Source organism: Primulina eburnea, chromosome 6, assembly GCF_022965805.1.
Source record: "Primulina eburnea isolate SZY01 chromosome 6, ASM2296580v1, whole genome shotgun sequence".
Lineage (NCBI taxonomy): Eukaryota > Viridiplantae > Streptophyta > Magnoliopsida > Lamiales > Gesneriaceae > Primulina > Primulina eburnea.
In genome coordinates, this window is record NC_133106.1 from 4,967,497 (window position 1) to 4,993,365 (window position 25,869).

Consider the following 25,869-nt stretch of genomic DNA (forward strand, 5'->3'; position numbering starts at 1 on the left):
TGTCATATTTGAATAGAAAATCATGAAAGACGGTCAAATTTAGTATCTACAACTGTCACGTTTTTAGAAGTTATATTTTTATCAGTTTTTACACAAATTATTGCACCTTTGTACATGACACCACCACTACTCAAAATATTGTACAAACAATATGATTTGCATGCTATTATGTTAGCTTGGAAATTTATTTCGTGCGTAAAAAAAAAGTAATGACAGTAGATTTTATTCCATAAAATTAAAATATATATCTAAATAGCAATAAATTATGTAAAACCATTTATTATTCAAGTATAGAAAAAAGTACCGAATACAAACACACGATAAACCTCAAGGCTCACATCCCACAACAAATCTAGCTTGCTAGTTCATTGCACTCCATAGCAAATACAACGAACACATGCCTCTCACTTTTTCTTTTGAAACCGAGCCCGTAAACTATCGGCCAATTTCTCCCGATCAGGCAGATGTTCCTTAACAAAGCTCGAGTTGACGTACTCGTCAATCCATGCACAAAGATTCGGAAACTTCTCTTTGGTTATGAATTCGATTCCCACCAATTCCTGAATAATCACAGACCAATAGGCGACGAAATTGCCAACAATATCGACAAATCCAATGCCATCTCCCCCGAAGAATTTCTTGCCTTTCAGTTCATTGTCAAGAACTTTAAGCGATTCCTCTGCTTCTTCCTTGGCTTTCACTTGCTCCTCCCCTGAAACCAAACAAGCCGTCCTAAATGCTGGCAAGCACTGGGGAAAAGAAAAAGAAATTAACCAGTCATAATGAATCCTTAGAAACTTTGAATAAATTATCAGAACTAATGAAAACTCTGCTTCACGAAACTTGTAGAAGAAAACCAGTACCTTCTCATCCAAGAATCTAGCCCAGAAACGTGCCACGGCTCTGTCATAAGGACTTTTCGGCAAGATGGGCGGGCCATTTTCCCAAGTTTCATCGATGTATTCAAGGATCACCAATGACTCGGCGATTGGCTTGCCATTATGTAGCAGAACAGGAATCTTTTTGTGGACTGGATTGGATTGAAGAAGTAGAGGGGACTTGTTGGTTACATCTTCTTCTATGAATTCATATTCTACTCCTTTCAGTTTCAGCGCCCATTCCACTCTCCTGCTATATGGGCTGCGCCAAGAACCAAGGAGCTTCACTTCTGCCATCAAGAATATTACAGATGTGTACTACTTTGCTCTGGTCGGGATCCCATTCTTATAGGGAAATTTGACTTGTCAAGTCAAATAAAAAAATTAGATTTTCAACATACAGATGTATAATGAAAATTATCGGTCACAAACTATATTTAAAATGACAAAAATATTTTAAATATATTTTTAAAAGAGTTTTTCAAATAAAATATAAAAATAATTTTATCATTTCAAATACATTTTCTAACCCAATTTAATTATAATTATTTGCGTACATGTAACATTTTCCAACGCATAGACACATGAAGGCTGGAAAAAAAATATATCATAAATTACAATTTCTCACGGGTTCAATCAATTTTTTAGAGTGGATAAGTTTATTATTGTTTATTAATTATATTCTTAAACTCACGAACAAATCAAAATTATTTTGAACTCTCGAACAAATAAGAACAAAAACGCCATTATTTTCAAAATCCAAAATTTTAAAATAATCATATATATTTTTAACTTTTATAGATTAAAAAATAGCTGTCTTTTTAGACTGTAATTTGGAGCTTAAAAGTGGAGAATGACTTGTCGGGTCAACAGTTTGAATTAAATGATTTGAGACATGCATGGTGGCTGACCGCTGACCTATGCCATGACCTAAGCTTCTTAGTTTGGGCCTACTGTCATTTGTTTATACTGTAACACGATTAATGACTGATCATAATTGATCCTAATATTTTGAGCTAGAGTTGTCGAAACGGCTAGATGGAATTAGCCATTCAAAATCCACTATGTGGAAGGATGGGATGGGCCGGTCCATCCCGAAACTCGTCACAACTCATTATTTGACCACGGGTTAATTTGACTGACGAACTTATTTTGACAAATCTAATATGAGGTTAATAGCTTGAATTCTACCATCCATCGTATTAGTTTTATCAATGTATACCAATACATGTAACTCCATAACTAAACATATATACAATCGTGAGGAAAATAATGATCATGTTGAAAAATAATATTTAAAATGTGTGTATTGAATATTTGAATGTTGAATATTTGAATGTTGAAAATAAGAGTTGTAAATATTGAAAATTAGTGTGTGATGATGTAGGTAATGATGTATTTTATTTTTGGATATTTGTAAAGATTTCCTATAAATAGATCTCTCATTTGTGAAGAAAATCACAATTTGAGTAGAGAGAAAAATATTATAAAGTGTGTAGTTTGGTAAATTTTGAGAGTTTGAGATTTTTACTTTTTACCATAAATTTTTACTTTTTTCACAACACGATATCAGCACGAAGCTCTAAAAATCCTCCATACTTTTCCAAGCTCCAAACAGAAGAAAAAGGTAACAAAAGTAATAATATTTATTTTACTGTTATTTATTTATTGTGTATATATTTAATATATAATATAATGTTATTATTAGAAATAATAAAAATAAATTATTCGAAAACTTGTTATAAATCCTGGGAGGATGTTAGGACGACATCCCACACTCCCGGTAAGGGATACGACAAGTATAAAAGCCTATAAGATTTTTTTTAAAAATAAATTATGACACTTCATTATAATAATGTGATATGATATACATAATTATTTAAACATGACTAATATTATATACACCATATTATTATCATAAAATTATACAAGTACATACCTTTATTTTTTTAGTACGCCAACGGTCATAAACGGTAAAAAAAAGCTAGTTTTTGCCCTATAAATACGATCTCACAAACTCTTTCAATCACTCCAACTTTCTCTTCTTCTCTAAAAATTATTCTTCATCAAATTTTTCGAAGAAAAAAGAAGATGGCTTTCTCAAGGTTATTTTTAATTATTTTGGTTATCATACTCACAAGTGTTGTATTTATCGGAGAATATCCTACTCGTGTATTTTCTTTATTTTTACAAATGCTTGTACTTGTTGTTTATTCATTACTTTGTATTGCAATATTCATTAACTAATAAAATGCATCGTAATTTTTTTAGTACCACCATGTCAAATTTGAAAAAGCTCGAATTTGTTGTGCTCGACATCACGGGAAAAAATTATATGTCATGGACTCTCGATGTAGAAATGCATCTTGAGTCATTGGGTCTAAGTGAGACAATAAAAGAAAATGGCATATCGACATCACAAGAAAAGCCAAAAGCCATTATATTTTTGCGTCGACATCTCGACGAGGGATTGAAATGTGAATATTTAATTGAAAAAGATCCCATGGCTTTGTGGAAAGGATTGAAAGAAAGATTTGAACATATAAGGGAAGTTATACCTCCGACCGCCCGTGATGAATGAAATATGTTTAGATTCCAAGATTTTAAGAAAGTCAGTGATTACAATTCAGCGATTATCGAATAATCTCGCAGCTAAAATTTTGTGGACATGAGGTCACAGAATCAGAAATGCTTGAAAAAACATTTTCCACGTTTCATGCATCAAATATTACTCTACAGCAACAATATAGAGTCGTGGATTTGCGAGATATTCTGAACTCATCGCCTGTCTTCTTGTGGCGGAAAAGAACAACGAGCTATTAATGAGAAATCATCAGTCCCAACCCACTGGATCAACATCATTTCCAGAAGTAAATGATGTAAGTAAAAAATGAATTTAAACCTGGAAACCAAAATCAAATTCAAAGACAAGGTTTTGGTCGTGGTCGAGGTCGAGGTCGAGGTCGTGGACGTGGACGTGGAATTGGCCGTGGTCGTGGTCGAGGCCGTGGTTTTGAAAACAATAGAGATATTTATTTTTATAACTCATCTCAAAAGAGCGTCCCAAACCATCCATAGAAAAGGCGTCATGAGAATACAAGTGTTAATGAGAATCACTCAAAAATATATGAAAGTTCTTGTTTCAGATGTGGTACTCCAGGACATTGGTCCCGTATTTGTCGAGCCCCTGAGCATCTTTGTAAACTTTAGAAAGAATCATTAAAGGGGAAAGAAAAGGAGACCAACTTCACTGAATACAGTGACCGTTTGATTAATTCAACTCATTTTGATGCTGGTGATTTTATGAATGATTTCTCTGGAAATGATCAATATGTTGGTGGGATAGAAATGAACAATATTGATGCTGCATATTTTCTCAATGATTTCTCTGAAAATGAACAATATAGTGGTAGAACATAAATGTACAATAATTTATTTTTCATGTATTCATATAATAATATTTTATTGTATAATTATGATATGTGTTATATTTAAATATATATTGCCAGTAATTTTATTTCATTGCATATTTTTTTGAAGTTCAAAATGGAAAATGTTATGAGCAAAGCTGAAGTTTGCATACCCGATAGTGGTACAACGCACACTATCCTCCGAGATAAAAGATATTTCTTGGAACTAAAACCAACAAAAACAACGGTGAATACAATATCAGGTTCTGTAGACTTGATTAAAGGATGTTGTAAAGCACAATTTTTGTTACCTAATGGTACAAATTTTTTGATCAATGATGCTTTATATTCATCACAATCGAAAAGAAATTTGTTGAGTTTTAATGATATATATTTCCATGGGTATGATACTCAAACAATGAATGAAGGGAATGAGAAATATATGTGTCTTATCACATATAAATCAGGAAACAAATATGTGATTGAAAAACTATCAGTGCTCCCTACTGGATTGCATTATACACATATAAGTCCGATTGAATCAAACATGGTAGTTGACAATTCTTCAATATTAGCCAATTGGCATGATCGATTGGACATCCTGGTTCAACAATGATGCGAAAAATAATAGAAAATACACATGGTAATCCGCTGAAAGACCAGAAGATTTTTCAGAATAATAAGTTTCAATGTAAAGCATGTTCTCTTGGAAAACTTATTATAAGACCATCACCAGCCAAAATCCAAACTGAATCACCAATGTTTCTTGAACGTATTCAGGGTGATATTTGTGGACCAATCCATCCACCATGTGGACCATTCAGATACTTTATAGTATTGATTGATGCCTCCAGCAGATGGTCACATGTATATTTATTGTCAACTCGAAATGTTGCATTTGCAAGATTACTTGCTCAAATAATAAAATTGAGGAATCAATTTCCCGATTATACAATCAAGAAAACTAGACTTGATAATGATGGTGAATTTACTTCCCAGACTTTCAATGATTATTGTATGTCTATGAGAATCATTGTTGAGCATCCTGTTGCTCATGTACATACACAGAATGGATTGGCTGAATCATTGATTAAACGTCTGCAAATGATTGCTAGACCAATGATTATGAAAACAAAGCTCCCTATTTCTATATGGAGACATGCAATTTTACATGCTGCTTCATTAATTCGCATCAGACCAAGTGCATATCATAAATACTCCACATTGCAGCTTGTATTTGTTAAAGAACCAGAAATTTCTTATCTGAGAATTTTTGGATGTATGGTGTATGTGCCTATTGCACCACCACAAAGAAAGAAAATGGGATCTCAAAGAAAGGTTGGAATTTATATCGGTTATGATAGTCAATCAATCATTCGATATCTTGAACCTCAGACAGGCGACGTGTTCACAGCACGTTTTGCTGATTGTCATTTTAATGAGGAAATCTTCCCAATGTTAGGGGGAGAACAGAAACATACCGAAAAGGAAATTACATGGTATGTATCATCATTGTTACATCTGGATCCAAGAACAAAACAATGTGAAAAAGATGTACAACAAATTGTACACTGGCAAAGAATAGCAAATCAAATACCAGATTCATTTCCAGACACAAAAAGGGTAACTAAATCATATATACATGCTGCAAATGCCCCTGCTCGAATTGAAATTCCAAAGAAACAAATTGAAGATACTCATGATGTCATTAAACGCCTGAAGCGTGGAAGGCCAGTCGGTTCCAAGGATAAAAATCCTCGAAAAAGAAAATTCGTAGAGAAACACGATGATCACAAAAGAGAAAATGATGTTCCTGAAGAAACACATGATAATCACAAAATAGAGAATGATGTTCCTGAAGAAACACATGATGATGAAAATGTTCTGTCAGAACCACAAACTGACGAGAATCATGAAATCTCTATCAATTATATTAATACTGGAAAAATATGGAACCGAAAAGATATAGAAAAAATTGATGATATATTTTCTTATAATGTGGCAATCGACATCATAAATGATAATGAAGATCATGAACCAAAATCTTTTGGTGAATGTAAAAATCGGCAGGATTGGATAAAATGGAAAGAAGCCATCCAGGTTGAATGAGATGTGGATCATCCAAGGCACATTAGCATGGCGTACTCCTCCTGTTCGAACCGGGGTTTGAAACCACCAAGCAAAACCGGTGGTTTCTTGGTCACGACCAATCCTCGGTCTTTATTTGTAAAGTCTCGAATCCTAGATGTAGAAATATAAAAAGGTGAGATCAATTCAGAAGCACTTTACTTGATTGAATTTGAATTCAACGGAAAAAAGGTAAATAAACGTAATGTTTTTGGATCTACAGTCCTTACACCTGAAGGTGTAAAACCTGTTGGATACAAATGAGTTTTTATTCGAAAGCGAAATGAGAAAAATGAAATAGTAAGATATAAAGCTCGACTTGTTGCTCAAGGTTTTTCTCAAAGGCCTGGAATTGATTATGAAGAAACGTATTCTCCCGTGATGGATGCAATTACGTTTCGGTATTTGATTAGCTTGGCGGTATCTGAAAATTTAGAAATGCGTCTTATGGATGTTGTTACAGCTTACTTATATGGATCACTTGATAATAATATATATATGAAAATCCCTGAAGGATTTAAGATGCCTGAAGCACAAAGTACAAAACCCAGAGAATGTTATTCTGTGAAATTACAAAGATCATTATATGGGTTAAAGCAATCCGGTCGAATGTGGTATAATCGACTAAGTGATCACTTGATGAAAAAGGGATATGTAAATAATTCAATATGCCCTTGTGTTTTCATTAAGAAAACAACATCCGGATGCGTAATTATTGCTGTATATGTTGATGATTTAAACATCATTGGAACGAATAAGAAAATTCAAGAAGTCGTGTCATAATTGAAGGAAGAATTTGAAATGAAGGATCTTGGAAAAACCAAGTATTGTCTGGGTTTACAAATTGAACAAAAAGAATGTGGAATGTTTGTTCACCAGACAAATTATACAGAAAAGATCCTTAAACGTTTTAATATGGATAAATCAAATCCTTTAAGTACTCCAATGGTTGTTAGATCATTAAACATAGAAAAGGATCCATTCCGACCATGTGAAGAAGATGAAGATATTCTTGGTCCAGAAGTACCATATCTAAGTGCTATCGGTGCCCTTATGTATCTTACAAATTGTACAAGGCCTGATATATCTTTTGCCGTAAATTTGTTGGCAAGATTTAGCACATATCCAACAAAGAGACACTGGAACGGAATTAAACATATACTCCGTTATCTACGAGGAACGACAGACTTGGGACTTTTGTAGTCAAAAGATGCTAATCCAAGTATAATTCGTTATGCCGATGCTGGATACTTATCTGATCCACACAAGGCACATTCCCAAACTGGATATGTTTTTACTCGTGGAGGCACTGCAATTTCTTGGCGTTCATAGAAACAAACGCTCGCAACAACTTCATCAAATCATGCCGAGATTATTGCACTACATGAAGCAAGTCGTGAATGTGTGTGGTTAAAATCAATGACCCAACATGTAATGCCCGGTTACTCGTACAAATGATAATAATGCGTTTATGTCGTTTACTATGTAGTTATTTAGATGATTAGATTTCATGTGATGATTGATTTATCAATATTGAGATTCAACATGACTTTTATATTTTCTATGGTGTATTGAGAATGAATATGTGTTAAAATAGTGGTAGTAAGAGGTGTAGGTAGAAATAGTGCAATGAAAGTTGGTATAGGATTGCAGGAAATGAGACGAAATTGTGGTAGTTGTTACGGGTTTTAGCATAATGGTTTGAATATTGATCCAAATTGTGTGAGGCCTTAACCATTAGAAAGCTAAGATATAATGCTACAACTTTCTTATTTTGAGTTTTGTCCAAATCATTGTGCAAGACAAGCCAAAAGCGCCCCGAAGTGAGTTGTGTGTATCGTCACTCCTACAATGACACATGTTGGGAGAATGGGCATAACTTTTTACTCAGACCTCCAAATGACATCAAACCAGTGGGAGATTCAAGCCAAGACATAGAGCTACAATTCCTAGTTTACCACTTTTCCATATTATGAACGGAAGAGACGTTTCTTTAGTGATCTTTGATGAAGCAGTGCGCAGAAGCAGAATAGGTGGCGCCCGAGCGGTAAGAAATTACCGCCCGAGCGCCAATGGTTCTGGATTTTTGGTTTTGGATAGAAAGTGCCGCGCTCGAGCGGTAATTTATGACCGCCCGAGCGCCGCCTTGCATATAAGAAGATAAGTTTCGACATTTCTAAGCAATCCCATCAGTTTTTCTCCCTTTTTCCACAGCAAACTCGAAGGAAAACTTAGGAAACTTTCTCCAACAGCTCCTTTCTTCATTCCTTTCAAAGTTTTGAAGCTATAACTTAGTTCTCCATCACAAGAACTTCATAAGGGTGTAAGTTTTCTTCCCTTTTAGTTATGGTACATGTAGGTGACAATAAATGAATGATTTTCATCTAGTTTATGCAATAGTGACTGAATTATTGGTATATTTGACAGTATAGGAGCGAGAAACATCGTCTCAAACAAGTATTCGTACGATTGGACTGTAAGTTGGCATGTTCTTGAAGTAATACATGAGTAATATTATGATTTCAAATACTTCCCATTGATTATTGTTATATGTACATTGTTAGTATCTTATTGATGAAAACATAGCACCATATTCCATTGTTATGTATTAAATATGTAAGGAACTCATGAATATTGATGATGGGTGCTATGTTATGAACATGAACATGAACATTGAAAGAAAAAAGACTGATTTTACATGATATAGAGCTTGTTGACATCATGGGTGATTTTAAGTCCACCAAAGCTATTGGCCAATATATATTCATGGGGCGTGGGGATGCCAAGGTTGCTCCCTGACGTCCAACACAGTAGTAGCTATATAATAAAGCAAGCACAGTAGTACAGGTCAACTAATGAGGCTCAAGTACAAAAATGAACATGAATATATGCTATGATATGACATGGTTTAAAGTTTCATTGTTGTCACGACTTGATATGTATATTCCTTCGACGCATATTGATACGTACCATCTTATTGAGTTTTATAAACTCACGTAGCTCATGTATTACAGGATCAGGTAGTGAAGATGCCTAGGATGCCGGTTCGCTAATGGATGCTAGTGACGTGCCCTACCTCGACAAGAACCAGGACTTCTTATTGTATAGCTTCCGCATATGTATTGTAGTAAATTTTATATGAGGGTTTGAAACAAATTCCATGTTATATATGATTATACAAAGTATGTTTTTATATGAGAATATGCTTGAGGTTGTTGCTTGAGTTGAGTTTTTGGCTTATACAAAATATAGGGACATCATACCAAAATTTTTATAAACCATCAAAGTGATGCCTCTTGTTTGATTTGCTTCATACTATAGTTATATCATTCAAACCTTATTTTGATTATGGTAATCATGCTAAGTATAGAGTAAGGGTGTGACACAACATATCCAAATCTCATGCGGATTATCATTCAACGAGAAGCCTGTGATACTATATGAAGATAATGTTGCATGTGTTGCTCAAATGAAAGAAGGATACATAAAAAGCGACAGAATTAAACATATTACTCCTAAGTTCTTTGCATTCACCAAGGAGCTTGAGTGTAATGCCCAAGAATTTGGTTACCGTAATCTGAGATGATTAACGTAATCTGGGATGATTTATTGATGATGAACTGATATGATTTTAGATGCATTGTGCCGAGACCGAACGGGGCCAAGTACATGACTTATACAAGAATTGAACAGAACTATTGGCGCTTGCGGGCCATTACGAGATCAAATCGGAGCAAGTATATGATTTATACCACTTGGGGACAGAAAGTCTGGCGCCCGAGCGGTAGAAAGTGACCGCCCGAGCGCCAGTGTTCATCAAACATTCGTCGCGGGCAGAGGATGTGGCGCCCGGGCGGTAGATTATTACCGCCCGAGCGCCAAAGGTGTAATCGGTAACGCTTGAGCCGAGAGGGCCGCGCTCGAGCGGTACATTTTTACCGCTCGAGCGCCGACCGAGATTTAAGAAAAAGTGCCACGTTTCTCCAACATGCAGCTTGTGATATATATATGTATATCACTCGAAATTCCTTAGAAATCGAAGAAGGAGGTCGAGAATCTTTCAAAGAAATCCTTACGCCTTTTTATTTCAATCTGTCCGTTAGATTTTAAATCCGACTTCGGTACCGTATTCCTATCAACGTAGGCTACAACTGGACGTAAGTTTTACTACGTTTTAACATGTTTTGAAATTATGATGTTGTTAGAATTGAATACACGTCATATATGTTATTCTTGACATGTTAGACAGCGTAGAATCGAAGTCAGATTAAGAAACGGACTGAATATGGAATTGTTATGAATTTCAGAATGAAATTGACTGAGATGTGATGTCAGATTTGTACAGTGGTTGATTTTAAATTAGTGGTATTAATATATACTGGTGTGGTATTAATGGTATCGCAAGATTGTACCATTGTACTGGCAGAATTTGATAAAACAGAGATGTTGTGATTTGATTTGAACATTAATACAGAATATCGATATTTTCATTGCCAGATTGAGTATTGACAGGCTTGGGTTCGAGACTTCGACAGAGTCAGAGTATCAGAGTGAAAGGTATAAATTAATGTTGTGTGGGGATTGCACAACTCGAGTAAGGTTTGACTCGAGTCTCCCTAAATCACATACTTAGTTATTACATTGATATTTGTACTTGTTGAGATTGATGTTTGTAGTCTATTGATTTATAGCAACTGCATGTATTGACTGCTGAATTGTTTAGTCATTGGCTGAGTTGCCTAGTCACCGACTGATTCGTCTAGCTATCGGCTGTTTCGCCTAGCTATTGGCTGATTCGCTTATTTATTGACTGATTCGTCTATTTATTGACTGATTCGTCTATATATTGACTGATTCGTCTATCTATTGACTGATTCGTCTAGCTATCGGCTGTTTCGCCTAGCTATTGGCTGATTCGCTTAAATCTTGACTGATTCGTCAATTCTGTGGCTGTTTCGCCCAGACATCGGGATCCCTAGGTTAGAGTTGAGTCGAGTCTGAGACGACGCGTCGGTTAAGTTGAGTCTGATATGACATGTTGATTTACAGTTTTATATCATTCATGTTTGTTGAATTGCTACATGTTAATGATAACTGCTATATGCTTTTGTATATGTTTCTATATAATTGCATGTATACATTGTTTATACTGGGATTCATTCTCACCGGAGTTATCCGGCTGTTTTCTTGTTTTGTATGTGTGCATGACAACAGGTGGGGCTGGATCAGGGTCAAGAAGAGGATGAGAGAAGATTAGATAGCGTGGAGATCCGGGCTTCAACATAGGATTCAGCACTGATATGTAGTTGGACCTAGTTGAACTCTTGTAGATAACACAAGATTTGTATGTTCATGTTTAATATGTATTTTGATTAAATTACATTACGTTTCCGCTTTGTATTTTAAATAAAAAAAAAAATTTAGACCCTGTTTTATAATGGATTAATTAGTCCCAAACATGATTAAGAACTTGATTAGCGTCCGGGTCCCCACATTGAGAAGAATAAATGTATTGATATTCGTCACATTCAATCAAGTGAAAACTCATCAGATCTCTTCACAAAGGCACTTCCTACGTCAATATCCAGAAAGCACGTATATATATTGGGATGCGCAATCTACGAAATTTGTGAAGAATTGTTCGTGTCAACATGAGGGGGAGTTTACGTGACTGCACTCTTTTTCCCTTGTTATGGTTTTTATCCCAATGGGTTTTTCCTAGTAAGGTTTTTAACGCGGCAGTATAAAAACACGTAATGAAGACAATCATTATGATCATCATCACAAGGGGGAGTGTTGCAAAATAATATTTAAAATGTGTGTATTGAATATTTGAATGTTGAAAATAAGAGTTGTAAATATTGAAAATTAGCGTGTGATGATGTAGGTAATGATGTATTTTATTTTTGGATTATTTGTAAAGATTTCCTATAAATAGATCTCTCATTTGTGAAGAAAATCACAATTGAGTAGAGAGAAAAATATTATAAAGTGTGTAGTTTGGTAAATTTTGAGAGTTTGAAATTTTTACTTTTTACCATAAATTTTTACTTTTTCACAACAAATCAAACCAGTGTCAATAATGTTCAAGTCATGTTACATTAGTATTATGACAAAGTAAGATTAGAAACCCAAAAAAAAAAAAATCCAAAATTGCAAGACTAAGAATATGTTGAGCAAAAAACATTTTTTTGCGTAGGATATTCGGCTGATTAAATTTATTTGAAATAGCTTATAAGTCCATCAATTATAAGTTGTTTGAATATCTTGTCAACTATCAAGTAAAATAAGAGATCCAAATTCAAAGATTATATTATGTTAGGTATTATAAGATTTTTTTACTATTAATAACTGTTGTCCGTAATCAAAATTTTGGTGCCTCTTTTTGTGAAGCTGCATTAGATTTCATATATATATGTGTGTGTGTGTGTGTGTGTGTGTGTGTGTGTGTGTGTCTTGTTATAGAATAATATATGGAAATTAAAGTACATATGTCAAAACATTATAAAATTATTTTCGACGGCATCAAGGAGCAGACAAAGAAAATCCCATGAAGGGGACGATAAACAGGCTTAGCTTGTTGATCAATGACAAACTTTATAGTTCTACGTGAAGTGAATAAAATTCAAAAAGAGAGGGAATGTTCTTTACATTGAAGTTAGCACGTAAGTTAAACAAAACAGTTGTGCAAATATTGTTCAATCAAGGCCATCGAAACGAAATCGCTCGCAGACGATCAGCAATGGTTGATATATTGGGTTATTTATACTCTCTGATCACATATTTGAACTCACATTCGCAAAAGTACTTGAATGGTAATTCTGTTTATCTTTGTATCATTGTTATTGGCTTCATTAAAATATATTCTTGAATACTATTAGGTTTTCAATTTGGTCTTACGTGAAGTTGATCATATTAGGCTAACATATCTTATTCAATCTTTGTTAATTAGTATGATTTTATTGTAATCTTCTCTTTTAGGATAGTTAGCTAAATTAAATTATTCTCCGTATATTCTTGTAATCCTCTCAATTAGAATAGCTACCTATTTTAGAATTCTATAGGTGTATATATTGATGTATCCTTCAATTAATGAAACAAGTGAATATATTATTTCCTTCAACCTCTTTATGGTATCAGAGCCACTAGCTCAAGCTCCAATCAAGTTTTAGCAAAAAAAACCCACCGTTTCGCTTTCACTTTTCCTCCAATTTTTTCCACCCCAAAGCCTATCCAATGTCTTCACAGACTCATGACTCCTTTTCTGAAGTCACACGTAGTGTCAACAAACCTACCAATACCACAGCATCAGGCCCCATCACATCGTTTAATATTGCTGCACAAGCTCCATTAAAGTTGACAGCCTCAAATTACCTTTCATGGCGCCTACAGTTTACCACCCTTCTCACCGGCTATGATCTGCTCGGATTTGTTGATGGAACTCACCCGTGTCCTGAGCACATCATCACGATCAATGGTGTCCCCACTGTCAATCCCGTACATCACGACTGGATCTGTCAAGATCAACTCATCTTGAATGCTATTATTGGTTCATTATCTCCTTCATTAATATTGTTTATCGTGACTGCCCGTACATCCTTTGATGCTTGGTCCAATTTTGCTCACACATATGGCAAACCAATTCGTGGTCCCATAACGCAACTGAAAACACAAATCAGCCACTCGATGAAGGGATCCCAGACCATTACTGAGTTTAGGCAAAATGTCAAAACAAAAGCAGATGAACTTTCCTTGATGAATGCTCCCGTTGATATTGAAGATCTTACTATTAAAATTCTTGAGGGCCTTGACGATGAATACAGAGAATTAGCCCGAGCCATACAAGCACGAGAGACAGCCATCTCTTTTGAAAAATTGCATGAAAAACTTCTCAATCATGAAGCTTTTCTCGCTGCTAAAAAAGACACTCACATCCATCTTCCGGCCGCTGCCAACACCATCGCCAAGGCTGTCACATCGCACAAGCCAAACTACTGTGCGTCCACCCCATCTCACACCAGTCACTCTCGATCTACAGGTGCATGGGCTCATCGTTCATCGCAACCACCGACTCAACGTACTCCTCGCCCTTACCTCGGACGCTGTCAGCTGTGTGACGAGCAAGGACACTCTGCCAAGAGATGTCCAAATCTCAAATCCCTTTCGTGGCAACATTATGCACCTTCGCAGCCTCCCACCAAGGTGCCATATGCTGCCCATACTTCAGCTTCTTCTGATTGGATTCTAGACTCAGGCGCAACCCATCATGTGGCCACAGATCTTGCTAACCTTTCCTTTGACTCTCCTTATACTGGGTCTGATGATGTAGTCGTTGGTAATGGCACATGTTTGAAAATAACACATACCGGTTCTCTTTCTCCATCATACAATCCTTCATCCCTTAAATTTTCTAATGCTCTTTGTGTACCGTCAATGCACAATAATCTCTTATCTGTTTCCAAACTATGTACCACTAACAATGTCATTGTTGTTTTTACTCCGACCCATTTTCAGGTGAAGGATTCCCGCACGAGGGCCATCCTCCATCAAGGACCACTTAAAGATGGCATCTATTCTTGGTCTCCGTCTTCGAGAGACAACGTCACCACTAGCCTTTCCGCTGTCTCATGTATCTTTTTCCTTATGGCATAATCGTCTAGGTCATCCGTCCAATAAAGCTATGCGTCATTTGTTATCTTCTAAGTTAGTGACTTTCTCCCCTCGGCAGTCATTCGACTTCAATTGTAATTCTTGTCGCTGCAATAAAAGTCATAAATTACCTTTTCATGATTCTTCTCTTCACTCCAACTCTCCACTTGAATTGGTTTTTTCGGATGTTTGGACCTCTCCGACAGTCTCTTATGATGGTTACAAGTACTACGTAGTTTTTGTCGATCATTACACCAAATATATTTGGCTCTATCCCCTCAAACATAAATCTGATGTCCTCCCTGTATTTAAATGCTTTAAATCCATTGTCTAAAAACGATTAAACAAACCCCTCATCACTCTCTATACAGATAATGGCAGAGAACTCATTGCCCTCAAAGCCTTTCTCCAAACTCATGGTATATCGCACCTGACCACTCCCCCACACACACCAGAACATAATGGTTTTTCAGAACGCTGACACCGCCACATTGTCGAAATAGGTTCCACCTTACTTCAACAAGCTTCTATTCCTTCCTCATTTTGGCCATTTGCCTTTGCCACGGCAGTCTATCTTATTAACCGTATGCCCAAACACAATCTCTCCATGGTGTCGTCCTTTGAGTGTCTCTATCACACTCCTCCCAACCTCTCTCGACTCGGAGTCTTTGGATGTCTCTATTATCCCTGGCTACGCCCATACACATCCCACAAATTGGAGTCTCGATCACTCCCATGTGTCTTTCTAGGTTACTCTCTCACTCAAAGTGCGTACCTTTGTTATGAGCTTTCCTCTCATAAAATTTATGTCTCCCGGCATGTTGTCTTTGTGGAATCTGAGTTTCCTTTTCCCTCGTCCTCTCCGGCTAGTGTTTCTTCTCATAGTAGACCATAGGATGTGCCACCGTCTGTGGTGGTTCAGGAGGCTGTCGTGCCGGGTTGCCCTTCACCAACCACTCAACCTGCCAATTCCACCATCCTGACCGTAACTCCATCTTGTCACCCAACCCTACCCGAGACAGCTTCAAAAAATTCCTCACATGTTACCATCCAACCAACTTCTCCTCTCCGAGAACCACATGTTCAAACACCGCCACCCCCCTCCCAACACACAATGGTCACTCGGTCACAACACAACATCTTCAAACCAAATCCCAAGTACAGCCTCACCATTACCACCCTCCCAGCTGACTCTGAACCGACCTCTCACACCCAGGCCCTAAAAGATCCTCAGTGGCGTGCCGTTATGTCTGAAGAATTTGATGCTCTTCTTTGCATTGGAACCTGGGACTTGGTTCCTCCAAATCCTTCCCAAAATCTTGTTGGTTGCAAATGGGTTTTTCGTATTAAACGAAACCCTGATGGATCAGTTGATCGCTACAAGGCTCGACTCGTCGCAAAGGGGTTCCATCAACGCCCGGGCATTGACTATCATGAAACCTTCAGCCCGGTGGCTAAACCAACGACAGTACGTGTACTTCTCTCTTTAGCTGTCTCTCGTGGTTGGTCTCTTCATCAGATGGACGTTAATAATGCATTTCTACATGGCCATTTGAATGAGGAGGTTTATATGGCTCAACCTCCGGGTTTTGTTGCTCCAGATTTGTACTCTCATGTGTGCAGTCTCCATAAAGCCATCTATGGTCTTAAACAAGCAACTCGTGCTTGGTACCATGAACTTCGTCACTTTCTTCTTGATGTTGGGTTTACAAATTCAAAATCTGACAGCTCCCTTTTCATTTATCGACACTCAACCACCACTATGTATCTCCTTGTGTATGTTGATGATTTGATCCTCACACGAAATGAGACTTCGGTCATCCAAAATTTTGTTCAGCAGTTGGGTTCTCGTTTTTCAATCAAGGATCTGGGCCACCTATCATACTTCCTTGGTGTTGAGGTTGTTTGTTGTTCAGGAGGCCTACGCTTTACTCAGCAAAAATATCTACTCGACATTCTTTCCAAGCACAAAATGGACACTTCTAATCCTGTACAAACGCCTCTGGCCACTTCCTCCTTTCTGTGCCTTCATGATGGGTCACCGCCTGCAGATGCAACCCTCTATTGACAAGTAGTTGGTAGTTTACAATATTTGCTCATCAGTCGTCCTGACATTGCATTTGCTGTCAACAAGCTATCTCAGTTTATGCAGGCTCCCATAGCCACTCACTGGGGTGCGGTTAAGCGTATTCTTCGCTATCTAAATGGTACACGAACTTATGGCATTCGCTTGCAATGCCATGCCTCATTGTCACTTCACGCTTTTTGTTATGCCGATTGGGCAGGTAATCTAGATGATCGGACATCTACAGGTGCCTATGTTGTCTTTCTTGGTCCTAATCCAATCTCTTGGAGTTCTAAGAAACAACGATCGGTTGCTCGCTCTTCCACAGAAGCTGAATATAGGGCCATTGCCTCGGCGGCAGCAGAACTTCAATGGATTCGTTCTCTCCTTGATGAACTTGGTGTCTCTGTCAGTTCTCCACCGACTCTTTACAGTGACAACATTGGTGCAACGTACTTATGTGCAAACCCGGTATTTCACTCTTGCATGAAGCACATTGCTTTGGACTATCATTTTGTTCGAGAACTCGTGCAGAATGGAAATCTCAGAGTATCTCATGTTTCCTCTGCTGATCAGCTGGCCTATGCACTAACCAAGCCACTTTCTCGCTATCGGCTCAAGGATCTTTCTTTCAAGATTGGTGTCACCGTTGGAGCACCAACTTGAGGGGGCCTATTAGGCTAACATATCTTATTCAATCTTTGTTAATTAGTATGCTTTTATTGTAATCTTCTCTTTTAGGATAGTTAGCTAAATTAAATTATTCTCCTTATATTCTTGTAATCCTCTCAATTAGGATAGCTACCTATTTTAAAATTCTATAGGTGTATATATTGATGTATCCTTCAACTAATGAAATAAGTTAATATATTATTTCCTTCAACCTCTTTAGATCATTTGCTGGTTGGTGCTGCCTTACTTCAACGGAGCAGCGTAAGTCTACGAGATTTACATCAGGCTGTTTTACAAGAATCCGCATGTTAAAATATGGTACATTCCTCGGAAAAAGGATGTCTTCAGCAGGGCTGATGATATTTTAACTGCTGCGGAAAAATACATCGAAGAGAATGGACCTGAAGCTTTCGAAAGGATGATAGCAAGGGTGAGTTCTGTCACGATGTTGCCTTTTATATGTAGATTGAATTGACCCTTAACCTGATCTCGCACGCCTCCGGCCCCTAACTCGAATTCTAGCTAGGGTAGACGGATGGTGGAGTGAACATGGACGGTTCAGTCACTTGTATGAGCCAACTGTTGGATTTCGGTTTTCTCGTGTACAAAATGCAGCGGAAGTTTTAATTTTTTTTTATTTACAATGAAAATATTTGTTTGATCACTCGTATGGTTTTAATAATTAAACATACATAAGATGTTTATAACTTTTACCTTTGGTCAATGATTCACAAGGCTCCAACTATTCCGGGATTAGCGGAGAATTTACCCCTTTTTGGTGTTTGACAAAACTTAGAAAATATGAACTGATCAACTGAACTTATCGTAGATAAAATAACATATTTCAATGTACATATTCATACAAAGAATAAAAGAATATTCTAACTGACTAAAATAATATTCAAAATCTGCCAAATACTTCACCCTATAACCGATCTTCTGACTTAGTTCTTTTCTCAGTTGGTCCTTGATCAGTTGGTTGACTGGGTGTCTTTTTAGATTGTGTCTGCTGATCTTGTTCTTCTTCTTCCGCCTTTTTTTTAAACACATCAACCTTCTTGGATAATAAATGAACATACGAGGAAACGTTTGATACAACATTCATCAGGATATCTTGCATCAAATCCATTCTCTATGAGACAGTTTTTTCCAAAAAATCAAGGCGTCTTGAAAACAAGGCTTGAGTTTGGAAGTGTGCTTCATTTGATACCCTATCCTTTTTAAGATCATCTATTTGGAAAAATATGGAAGTAACATCCTTTGTGATCTGCTGTAGTTTTCCCATAATGAACTACTTTGTAGAGTCGATTTTCAGAGTATGTAGCAATTGGGTTGACTTGACGTTAGAAATGGAAGTCATCATACTTAGAAGGTTGGCCTGAATGGCTTGAATTTCATCGCATATTCAGTTGTCATTGTTATACCAGGGGATTGACTCCAGAGGGTTCTGGTTCCTGCTCCCTGTTTTCTTGATTAAAGACCACCAAGGCCCTGTCAGTTGTTTCAATTTCAGCACTAACCATTTTTGGAACATCGTCTGATAAGGCCTCACGCTGAAGTTGTGGAGGAAAAGAGGTATTTGTATTAGCAGTGGTGCTTGAAGGCTCTCCAGTCTGTTGATCAGCTGAGACAGAGTCTGATTCTTCAGTTGGTTGAAAAACTGAAACTGTTGTTGGCTCCTCAGTTGGAACCTTTTCAGTTTCTGTAAAAACTGCATGTTCAGTCGTGGCAGTCGACTGAGCTGGCTGTTTGAAAAATGGCATGTTTTGCTGGTTCTTCAGTTGAAAAAAGTTCTTCAACTGCTGTTGTAGTACTCAGCTGAATATCAGTGGCAACTGATTTAATAACTTCGTCGATGTTTGCCAAAGATAATTCATCATAAGTATAAAGTAGAAGTTCTGCAGTTGAGGATGGAGGAACAGAAGTTGACGGTTGTGCATCCGTTGAAGAAGGAGCAGTTACTTGCTCAGAAAATTCAATAACTGGTTCCTGGGATGGCTCTTGCTGTTGAACTGATTGTTCAGCTTGTTCTTTTGATGAGAGATTGTGGGAACCTGCTGGAATAGTCAATTCTTGATCCAGTTCCCAATGCTTAATCTCCAGCTGCGGTGTGATAAGAACCGCGTCCAGTTGATCATGAACCTCTTTGTCAATAAAGGAAGTTGGACTGGTGGGATCAAAATTTTGGCGTAGCTGAACAATCATTTGCCTTAACTTCTTTTCACATACTTGATCAAAGAAGTACTATTTCCTATGCAAAGCTTGAACAACTGATGCCACTTTGACCATTTTCAGGACTATAGTTTCCAGGTCAACAAATTTCTTCAAAACTGACTTCTTCTACAGTTGCGTGGCAAATACTTCAGTCCGAAATCTGACCCATTCATCATAAGCCTTCAGCTTATTCTCAGAAAACTCATTGATCTCGTTCAAAATTATATCAATATGAGTTTGAATCAGATTTGTGGTCTGGGCTCTTCAGTCATTTCGCACTTTCCCTTTGAGTCAATTAGAGAATGAGGAATACTCAGCCCTAAAGTATTTGCATCAATCCTTTCTCTAATCACTATCCCTTTGGGTCTGGCAAATGGTAGAGAATTTCGGCCAGAAATATTGATCAGTGGAGCATGAACTCCAGCAGGTTTATGCTTATCACCAGTTTCGGTGATTGTCTTCTTTTGTTGAGCAGGAGGAGGAGGTAACTGAACCTCAGTTGAAGATACAACTGGTATAGCTCTCAAAGGAGTAGCCTCGATTGGCTGTTAATCTCCAGATTGAATTAGCCTTTCAGTTGGGATGATGCTCAGTACAGCTACTGGTTTGGTTTTGAGCGTTCTTGGCTTCTTGGAGATTTTGGGAGAGGGAGTCTTCTCTGAATGAGTTTCACTGACAATCAGTTTGCATTTCATTGTCTTCTTTTGGACTGTCTTCTTGGCTTTCCTAACTGATTTGGGAGCCTCTTGCATCCCAATCTCCTTTTTCACTTTAATGAATTTCTCAGGTGAGATGACCAGCTTCAGCTTCTGTAGCTGAACACTCTTGGCATTGAAAATCTTAAATTTGGATAACCTCTCAGAGGAGTTACCCACCAAACCCTTGCTTTTTATCAAATAGCTGAGTTGCACTTCAAATCCCTTCGATTGTTTTGAGGACCGAAACATTTTCTTCAGAAGGTTGAAGATGATACCTTTCCATTGCAGCTTTTTTCCAGTCATGATAGCAGTCATGACTTGAAATTTCTCCAGGGTAAGAGCAGCAAAGGATCCTGATTTTTCCAGTAGCCCGTTGGCCATTATATCAGCCAGTAACTGGATTTCTGGCTTCAACTCTTTCTTGGGATCGGAAACTTTGATTTTCCGTCCATCAGCAGAAATTTGAGTATGCATTTCCTCAATATTAGAAGATTTTACCTCAGAGATATTTGCTAGCCCATCAGTAGGCAACTGAAAGAGGTTGCTGAAGGAGTCTTCATCGATTATCAGCAGCTAATTGTTGATAATAGTAGGGATATTGCCATCACCAGAGATAAATCCAGTGGCATAGAGATCCTGAATCTCTTTAGGATAAATATCTTGAGAAGATAATCCCAGAAAGGTTTTTAGGCCAGCAGCTTCCAGTTTTAGAAATACATTCTTTATATCCTCGTCTTGAACAGGCATGACTGAATCAAAGTCAATCACCATTGCGTTCAAAATGTATGCTGGTGATTTTCCATTTCTGAGAGTTTGGTTATCTGTGAGAAAGAAAGCTTTGTGTATGGATTTGATCTGTAAATTTAAATGCTCGTAAAGAAGAACTGAAATGAAGCGGGTTAATCTACTTATGTATGCAACTGTTCAAATTTTTGGACATGTGTCAGTCCGAGAAAATTTTGAATAAAAAAGCGTGCATACTTTTGATGAAATCGTGTGTTGAATATAAATGGACTACGAGGGACCACGTTTCAAATTACTATACATTGAAATACATCAATTAAATGTGTAATTATCAGTCACACCACTTAATTTGGAATATATATCGAATAATCAGTTAACTTATTGGATGAGATCAGTTCGATCAGTAGCTGAGTGATCAGTTGAAAACTGAATTAAATCAGTCGACGATCAACTGACTATTGTCTTATCAGCTAACTATTTAAATTCGTCATTTCCCCTAAATAAATGCATATTTTAATCTGAAAAATAAAATGACGGTTATAATAATAATGCATAAAAAATAAAAGAAATCTTATTTTCAGAAGATGAATCGTCCGTAATAATGATTGCGTCTCTTCAGATGCCTCACATTTCAGCCATAAATAAGAGTGAAAGAGTTAAATATAAAGTATCAGCAGATAAAGCAAGACAAGTGAATAGCAATGGACAAAGCAGGGAGTTCCACACAGCTAGACCTCGAAGAGGAGTTCATGAAGTATGTTGTTGCTGCTAGGAAGGCTGCGATTGAAGATAGTATCTTTGAAAAGATACTGAAGCTCTGGATGAAAATCTAGGAGCTCCAAACCTCCTTTGAGGAAGGAGAGGTTGCTACCCCTAAAAGGTTGGCAATACTGAAGAAGTATCGGCGGCGCCTTTGCGTCGCTGATAATGTGGGCATCTTCACAGATGAAGGTGTCTACCTTCTGATTCTCCTCAAGGAGTGGAGGACTCTGAGGAAGACCGCTTCCTCAGAGGACTTCCTAAGGACCACTACTGGAGGATTAACAATGTGGTTGACCTTCTGGAGGTCCGCGGTTAAAAAAGAAATCAACCATGTACGCTCCTCCTACAATAAATAAAATTATTATTATGTTTTAATGTTGTATTACTCTTACTGCCTTTTTATTTTATGCATACTAACTGGTGACAACTGAATAAACAACAAGATAATAACATAAAGGAAATTATATTAAGACAAGTCGATTAATCCAAGAATGTTGCGAAAGTGAGAAAACTTAGTGTCGGGTAATGGATTTGTGAAGATATCTACAGCTTTTTTTCAGTTGGTATGTATTCCAGTCTGATTTCTTTCTTTAGAGCATGATCTCTGATGAAGTGATGCCTGACATCGATATGCTTGGTCCTTGAGTGAAGAACTGTATTGTATGTTATTGCAATTGTGCTTGTATTATCACAAAAAATTGGTGATTCTTTTGCAATGACTCCATAGTCTTTCAGTTGTTGCTGAATGCAGAGCAGTTGGACACAATAACTTCAAGCAACAAGATATTCTGCTCTAGTTGTGAAAGTTGCTATGGATGTTTGCTTCTTGCTGAATCATGAAATCAGGCTGTCTCCTAGAAACTGACATGATCCACTGGTACTTTTATGATCTAGCTTATATTTTGCACAATCTGCATCTGAATATCCAACTAGATTGAAAGAGGAGTCTTTAGCATACCATAAGCCCACATTTTGTATGCCTTTAAGATATTTTAAAATGCGTTTGACAGATGAAAAATGCGATTTCTTAGGATCTGTCTGAAATATAGCACACATACAGACAGCAAATACTATATGAGGATGACTAGAAATTAGGTACAATAATGGACCTATTAAACTTCTGTAAAGTGTCGTCTCAACTGATATTACCCCTTGATCATTGTCTAGTTTGATTGATGAACTCATGGGAGTACTTGTAGCTAATCATGTTTCCATGCCAAACTTTTTAAACAATTCCTTCGTATATTTGTACTGACTGATAAAGGTACCAGCCTCCAGTTGCTTCACTTGTAGGCCAAGGAAAAATGTCAGTTCACCCATCATACTCATCTCGAATTTTTCCTGCATTAACTTGACAAACTTCTCACATAATTTGGGATTAGTTGACACAAAAATTATATCATCAACATATATTTGCACAAGTAAAATATGATCATTTTTTGAAAATTTGAACATAGTATTATCAACTGATCCAACAATAAAATCATGATCAATTAGGAATTTTGAAAGAGTTTCATACCAAGCTCTTGGAGCTTGTTTAAGACCATATAAGGCTTTGTTCAAATGATAAACATGATCAGAAAGAGAGTGATCGATAAAACCTGGTGGTTGTTCAACATATACTTCTTCCTGCAACTGACCATTCAGAAATGCACTTTTCACGTCCATCTGTTATACTTTGAAGTTCTTGAAAGATGTATAGGCAAGGAACATTCTAATTGCTACCAGTCTTGCAAGTGGTGCATAAGTTTCATCGAAGTCTATTCTTTCTTCTTGCCTATATCCTTGTGCTACAAGCCTCGCTTCGTTGCGCACAACTGAACCATCTTTGTTCAGTTTGTTTCTGTATACCCACTTTGTACCTATAATAGTTTTAGAAACTGGTCTTGGAACTAAGTTCCAGATATTTTTATGGGTAAATTGATTTAGCTCTTCTTGCATGGCATTTATCTAGTTAGGATCAGCAAGAGATTCATCAATTTTCTTCGGTTTCAGTTGGGAAAAAGCTGAATGAATAAATAAATTAAGCATTTGATTCCGAGTTCTTACTGGATCAAATGAATTACCTATCACCAATTCTGGATGATGTGATTTCTTCCATCTATACTCATCATTTGTTGCGTCCATCTCAGCAACTGCTTCAATGGGCAACTGAATATTTTCTTCAGTTTCAGTTGGTGTTGTATCAATTGGTAACTGAGTATTATCATTTTGCTCCACCAACTGATTATCAGTAGCAATTTCCTGTTCAACTGATTGATCCATCACTTCTGGTTCTGGTGTTTAAAGGATGTTTCGATTAATGTGATTTTCTTCTTCATTATCATCCTCCAAACTCATATATGTAAAGCGATCAACTAGCCAACTGATCAGTTAGCACAGATTCATCAAATACCACAGGAATGGACTCTTCTATATTCAAAGTGCATTTGTTAAAAACTCTGTAAACTTTATTAATGAAGAATACCCAAGAAATATCCCCTTTACAGATTTAGCATCAAAGGCTTTTAAATAATTTTTGCCATTGTCAAGAATAAAACATCAGCAGTCGAATATTTTGAAATAAGAAACCACACTTTTGCGTGCATGTCAGATCTCATACGATGTTTTCAAATGATTCTTATTAATCATTGATCTATTCTGAGTGTAACATGCAGTGTTTACTGCTTCTGCCCAAAACCTCTGAGAAATACCAGAATCAACAAGCATTGTTCTAGCATCTTCTTTAAGGATCCGATTTCTTCTCTCGGCTACACCATTTTGCTGATGATTTCTTGGTGCTGAGAGCTCAAGCTTGATCACAGTATTTTATAAAAATTGTGAAAGATTTTGATTGATGAATTCAGTCCCTTGATCAGACCTTATTCGATCAATCCCAACTGATTTTTCATTTAATAGTCTTTTGAAAAGCTTAATCAGTCGTGCAACAGTTTGGTCTTTGGATTTGAGAAAAATAACCCAAGTAAATCTTGAAAAGTCATCCACGACTACTAAGATGTATTTAATTCCCCCTAAGCTCATGAATGGTGTAGGACCAAAAAGATCCATATGTAGCAGTTCTAAGCATCGGGAAGATGATTTACAACCCTTGTTTTTAAATTAAGATCTTACTTGCTTACCAAACTGACATGTTGAACAAATTTTATCTTTTGAAAAATCTATTTCGGGAAAACCAATTACCAGTTCATGGTTACTCAGATAAGAAATATATTTAAAGTTTAGGTGGTTCAACCTCTTATGCCACAACCATTTTTTATAAGATTTGGAAGCCATAAAACAAACTGGCGCATAAGGTTGTTCGGTCCAACTGACTTTGTAGGTGTTCCCACAATGATTGCCAGTTAAGATGACCTCATCAGTTGAGTCTCTAACTGAACAAGTATGTCTGTCGGACTGAACTGAGAATTTATTGTCGCATAACTGACTGATGCTAATCAAGTTATACTTCAAATTTTCAACTACTAAAACATCATTAATTGTAAAGTTATCATGGATAAGCTTATACTTACCCACAGTTTTACCTTTGGAGTTGTCTCCAAAACTGATGCTTGAACCAATGTATTTGATCAATTGGGATAACAAATTTGCATCCCCTGTCATATGACGCGAGCATCCACTATCCAAATACCAGATTGATTCTTTGTTTATAC

The 25,869-nt window shown here is 36.9% G+C and overlaps 1 protein-coding gene across 1 annotated transcript; it reads right to left on the minus strand.

The window, feature by feature from the left end:
* Window positions 1-263: 263 nt before the first annotated feature.
* Window positions 264-1,209, minus strand: LOC140833798 (probable glutathione S-transferase). Its single transcript, XM_073198218.1, has 2 exons — window positions 864-1,209; window positions 264-749 (listed from the first exon to the last, which is right to left on the minus strand). The coding sequence occupies exons 1-2, from the start codon at window positions 1,173-1,175 to the stop codon at window positions 405-407; spliced, it is 657 nt and encodes a 218-aa protein (XP_073054319.1). The 5' UTR covers window positions 1,176-1,209; the 3' UTR covers window positions 264-404.
* Between the last annotated feature and the right edge of the window lie 24,660 nt (window positions 1,210-25,869).